General features: G+C 51.5%; 1 protein-coding gene across 1 annotated transcript in view; it reads left to right on the top strand.

The window, feature by feature from the left end:
- The first annotated feature begins 2,169 nt into the window (after window positions 1-2,169).
- SPOCD1 (SPOC domain containing 1) overlaps window positions 2,170-6,000 on the top strand; it is a 47,472-nt gene continuing 43,641 nt past the window's right edge. The window contains exon 1 of the mRNA XM_047791453.1: window positions 2,170-2,408. Within this exon, the coding sequence (XP_047647409.1) occupies window positions 2,170-2,408 (239 nt within the window). The remainder of the gene's footprint in view (window positions 2,409-6,000) is intronic.

Genomic DNA, 6,000 nt, shown 5'->3' with positions numbered 1-6,000 from the left:
CAAACCCATTCTAAGAATTTGCATCTACTATATCTCATGTAAGCCACACAAGAATGCTGTGACTTAAATACTTTTTTTTTTTTAATGGCAACATATGAAATTCCCTGGCCAGGAATGGGGCTGGAGCCTCAGATGCAACCTATGCCAGAACTGTGGCAATGCTGGATCCTTAACCCACTGCACCAGGCTGGGGATCAAGCCCATGCCATCAGAGAGACAAATCCAGATCCTTAACCTGCTGTGCTACAGGGGGAAATCCTTAAATACTATTATTATCCTCATTTTATAGATGAAAAGAATGACCCTCAGAATGATTGTAAGACTTAGCAAGCACCAATAGTGAAGAATAGAGGCCAGTATTTGAAAATCAGCTAGTCAGGCTGTAGATCTTACCTTCTTTTTTTTGGGGGGGGGGCAGGGGCGGGTGGCCCAGGCCAGGGATCAAACCTGAGCCACTGTGGTGTCAACACTGGCTCCTTAATTGCTAGGCCACCAGGGAATTCCAGAGTTTGCCGCCTTCTTTATTTTTTATTTTTTAATTAAAAAAAAATTTTTTTGTAGATCTGCAGCCACAGTATATGGAAGTTCCCAGGCTAGGAGTCAAATCAGAGCTGCATCTACTGGCCTACACCCCAGCCACAGCAATGCCGGATCTGAGCTGCATCTTCAACCTACACGGCAGCTCATGGCAACACCAGATCTTAACCCACTGAGCGAGGCCAGGATTGAACCTGCATCTTCACAGATGCTATGTCAGGTTCTTAACTCACTGAGCCACAGTGGGAACTCTGGGGCTCTTGATCTTTTGCCTTGAGGGATGCAAGGTGGTGGGGTTATATAATTTCATTAACATTATTGTCATACAATTCTGTATCCATCTCACAGTCAGAAATAAGCAAGGGGCCATGGCCTGACCAGACCTGTCCCTGGAAGGGAAGAAGGGGAGAAACAACACAGAGTGTGTGACCTGGAGGGTTTGAGTCATTGGAGTCCCTCATGTCTGTGTCTTTTGAAAGAAGGCGGACACAGTGCCCCCGGAAGCCAGGTGTATGCCCTTGACTTCACCGTTAAGATGACTGCCGAAGGGAAAATGGGGGCCTCCTGCCTACAATTCAGGATCTGCTTTAGTTATATCAGTGTCTTATTCGGAAAGATAGGACAACTCGCCCAGAGCACTGATGGCAGAAGAAGTTGATTGCACAGAAGTGTCCTATCCACTGGCAGGGCCAACCTGTTAGCAGCAAAAGACACAAGGTGTTTTTCTCTTGGATGCATTTCTTTGCATTTTCCAAGGCTGGTGGTTCAATAGCTACACAGCTCAAATAAATTTCTGTTTCGATTCCTTACCACTCTCAGGAGGGAAGATGCACCATTAGACAACTCGGGTTCCTACCAGGTGCTGCTGCTGTCAGCAACAGCTGTCCATGGCCTCTCTAGACCCTCATGACAGCCTCACAAGGTCAGAACTACTGTGCCTATTTCAGAGATATGGAAACTGAGGCTCAGAAAAGGGATGGGGGATGTCCTTACCCAGAGTCCTAGAGCTGGTCACTGGCCTGAAGGCCTCTGGGCATATAAGCTGTTTGTTATTGCAAACTATGTTATTACCATGGTCAGTGTCCTGGGCTAAGAGAAATAATGAGCCTCAGAGAGGGAGAGTTGCCATCCCAAGGTCACAGAGCCCGTGAAAGGCAGGGCTGGAGTTAGACTGCAGAGCCTCTGCTAGGAGAGCTCGTCCACCTGGGCTGGTCCACCCGCCGCATGCCTGCCCCGGAAAGAATGGAGAAAGGCTGGAGGCATGGGGATTTGTGTTTCTCTAAGCAGCCCCTGGAGGGAGAAGCAGGATCCTTCCCAGTCCAAGGTATCAAGGGCATCAATTCCTGGCTCCGGAAGGGTCTCCTCTCCAAGGCTGCAATTCTATTTTTAGCCTTGAATCCATCAATGGATTGATGGCAGGGCAGGCAACTCCTGGCTGCTTGATATTAATAAGAAGAGAGAAAAGACCATTTATGAAGCATTTTCTGTGTGTTGGGCTTTATGCAAAATGCTTCACATGGATTATCCACTGACATCTTTACAACATTCCTATGAAATGAGTACCATTAGCATCATCGGTTTATGAGTAGAGAAAAGAGGCTCGAGGAGGTTAGAGAATTCCCTTAAGGCCACATGGCTGATAAGCTGCAGACCCAGGGTCCCAATGTAGATCGCAGGCAGGTTGGCGGGACTCTTAAGTCCATGCTCTTCCTTACTGGGGAGACGCCAGATAAGAAAGACAGCCTGGAAGAGCATTATGGGCAGAGGGAACAGGACTGGCAAAGACAGCCTGGAAGAGCATTATGGGCAGAGGGAACAGGACTGGCAAAGGTGCGAAGTACAGGTCTGTTTGTGGAACAGTCAACAGCCTGGTGGGATCTGGGTTGAGAAGGAAAAGGAGCCCAGAGCATAGAGCGGGGCAAGATTCTATAAGATCTTGAATCTCAGGGGGGTTCTGACTTTGGGATTCTGGAAGGACTGAGGGTGAGAGTGGCATTGTTGTGTCTGAGCTTTAGAGCAGAGGATGGATTTGAGGGAGAGACTGGGAAGAGGGAGACAAAGGGCTATTTCCACTACTAACAGCGATGATAGCTTCCATTTATTGAGCATCTACTATGTGGGTTAGGCATAGGAGGTGCATTTTGTAAGGGACCACCTCATACAGGTAGCAGGTACTCATTCGATGGTAGCTGTGTGGAGGGTATTGTTGTCTTTTCCACAGATGAGAAAACAGAGGTCAAGTGATGGCCCAGGGCCACTAGGATTGGAATCCAGCTCGGGTTGATTCCAAAGACCCTGATGCTACCCTGACCAGATGGGATGGTGGGCAATAAAAATAGTTTCAGGCAAAAGGACATTTGTCTGAAGTCCAGGAATGAAGAAGATAAGGTAGGTTGCAAAGATGGTGGAGAGAGAATTTTTATTTGTTTTTTTACTTTTATTTTTTGCCTTTTTAGGGCAGCACCTGAGATATATGGAGGTTCCTAGGCTAAGGGTTGAATCAGAGCTGTATCTGCCAGCCTACACCACAGCCACAGCAACCCCAGATCTGAGTCGCATATGCGACCTACGCTGAAACTTGCGGCAACACCAGATCCTTAACCCACAGAGCGAGGCCAGGAATCAAACCCGCATCCTCATGGATACTAGTTTGGTTCTTAACCCACTGAGTCACAATGGGAACTCCCTTGTTTTGTTCTTTAAATAAGTTTATTCACACACACGGAGGATAGTAGTCATGTCACTATGGTTACAAAGCTTTTCTGGAGCCGGAACTGGCAAGCAGACTCAGCTGGGGAAAAGGGCATTGTTTCTGCAGGGCAGTGGCTGGGGAGGGAGGAAAGAGGAAAAGGCAGGGTACAAAGTTCAGTGTGTCCAGCACTCTGAGACACAGTCAGGGGCACAGCCAGGGCGAGGGGTAGGGAGGCCCAGGAGCGAGTGGCCAGAGTGAGTGAAAGAAGGGGTCATTCTGAGTCTCAGCTGCATCTGATATCTGGCAGCAAAAATTCCCAGTAGGAAGACTGGAAATATACCCACTCCCTGACACACACACCATAATGAGGGTATGTCAAAATGTCAAAGGAACATAGGAGGCAATTGAAAGAACTCCCAGTGGCCAAAGCTGGCACAGTTTCAGCAACAAAATAAAGTCGCGTTGGATCACAACCCAAGGTGTACAATAAATATCCAGGAGTCCTTCCTGATATAAATCAAGGGTTGAATAAATGATATAAATAAATGATTAAGAAGAGATAAATCTCCCCTGTGGAATTCCAAATAACTTAGGTAGACATCCTGCTCTCAAGGAGGGGTGCATAAGCGCCCACTGCTCAAGTGTGGGCTGCACACAGTGATGTCCTTCCTAAGAGTGCAGTGGGTGGGGGGGGGGCAGGGCGAGTGACCTTGGCCGTGGAGAAACCTGACAAACATGACCTCAGCCAGGTGATCAAGGTTGAGAGTGATCAGTCGTCACGTTGACATGGTATGGGTCCACCAGCAGCCTTGGGCAGGGCTCCAGCAGCTTTGCAGAAACACAAGCATGCCCACCTGCGGCGACCATAGCCCTGGTTTACTGCTGGCTGCGTCTCTCCATGACCCTGTGGGATGGGGATTGGGAGCTTTGGAGGACTTGGCCATTGCCTTGGCTGCTAGGAGCCCAGAGGCACAGGAAATCCAATTCCTTTGGCTGTGGCCCAGGACTTAGAGGGGTAGCCACCCTCAGCAGCATCTTGGGAGGGCTCTGCCAGTGGTCCGGCACTGCCCAGCAAACTTGACCGGGATCCCCAGCTACAGATCTCGCAATGTCCGGTGGCATGATCTTGCATCAGAGCAGCAAGAGGGCCTAGGGGAGGTCCCAGGGGCTGGGGTTGGAGGGACAGTGGCATCTGGCAGCCTCAGCAGAGTCCTGCGGGTGGCCCTGAGGTACAGTGGTATCTGTCTTTGGATGGAAATGTGCCTCAGGACACAGAGTTGCATAACTTGCATTCTGGAACCTCTTGCCTGGAGCCCCGAGGGTCTGCCTCTAGTTTTCCTGTTCATGAGGTCAGCAACCTGGAACATGTCCTTCAGCAAATCAGGGAACCTGGGAGGTGGGGCTGACAGAGGCCAAAGGCTCCGTGAAGTGGACGGCATGGCATGGTGACCTGTGACCAAGCAGCCCCACTGCCTTTTGCTGAAGGTCTCTGGGGCTCTGACATGCAGTGTACGGCAATAGTGCCCACTGCTGGCTGGTGGAAGCTGGCACGGGACAGGCAGGGTAGGGCGTGCCTCCAGTATTCCCAGTGACTGTTTTCTTCCACGTGTTCACCTCCTGGCTGCTCGGGGTGGTCCAGATCAAGTCCCTCTTTCCCTGGATTCCATCGCTTGTGAAACCAGGTTGAAGAAAGTGCATGAAGGCATCCACGGAAAATGAACTTTGTCCTCCCCAGCCCTTCCCCCGAGTGGGCGGAGAAGCCAAATTATAAAAATCAGCCCATCTCAGGGAGACAGAGAGCCTGCCCCCGCCGTGCCCCATTGAATCCATAGCGGAATCCCCGTTGAATCCACAGTGGAATCCCTGGTGTGGTAGCCGGAGGGAAAGGATGCAGTGAAGGCCCAGCCTCTTGAGCAATTGACTGGAGGGAATCCTGCTAGGAAGACCCTTCCTTCCCCACCACCCCCCGACCCCCAGGAACCCTCCCCCAGCCCCCCCTGCCCCCAGACTCTGAGAACTGCTGGGAAAATTAGATGGAGAGGTGGAGCTGACAGACCTTATGGCTAATGAGAGGCAAGGTGACTTCCAGGTTGCTGGCTGGGAGGAGTCGGTGGATGGACCCCAGGACCCTGGGATGGGGATGCAGAAGGGGGAACAGTGGGGCAGGAACCAGGCATGAGCCACATGAGCAGGCTGAAGCTTGAGAGCGGAGATGGCTCCTCTTGGGCAGGGAGAACAAAGCCCTTTGTGTCAGGACTCCACATCTCCTCGCCCAGCTGGTGCCCAGCCAGGAAGGCCCAGCCCCCAAGCCCTCAATCAGTGGCAATTTCGCTGCCATGTGTGTAGTACCTCAGCACCCTTCCTCAGCCCCCATCTCTCCCTGATTCTCAGGAGCCCCCTAGGCTCTCCCCATCTGGGCTCCCGGCCCCAGCTCTCCCCTTCCCTTTCCCTTCCTCAGATGCATGGAATTTCTAGCCCCGCACTCCACTCAGCCAAGGGTCAGCCCCCCACAACTTCCCAGCTTCCTAATCTCAGACCCTTTGGGAGAAGGGAGGGAAGGAGCCACCAAGTGTTGAGGAGCTACTGGTCTAGGTGCTTCTTGGTCCTCAGGCCCCTCTGTCAGGTACATGGTCGCCCTCTTCCCAGTGGCAGTCCTGGGATTTGAACCCACGTTTCTCTGGCTCCAAAGTCAGTGCTCTTTGCAAAAGAGGAGAGAGCCGTAAAGCCCACGTGCTCCAGACACTGAGCCAGCCCCTTGCTCCAGTGCCTCT

The sequence above is a fragment of the Phacochoerus africanus genome, chromosome 8 (genome assembly GCF_016906955.1).
Source record: "Phacochoerus africanus isolate WHEZ1 chromosome 8, ROS_Pafr_v1, whole genome shotgun sequence".
Classification (NCBI taxonomy): domain Eukaryota; kingdom Metazoa; phylum Chordata; class Mammalia; order Artiodactyla; family Suidae; genus Phacochoerus; species Phacochoerus africanus.
This window is presented reverse-complemented; position numbering and strand designations above follow the sequence as displayed.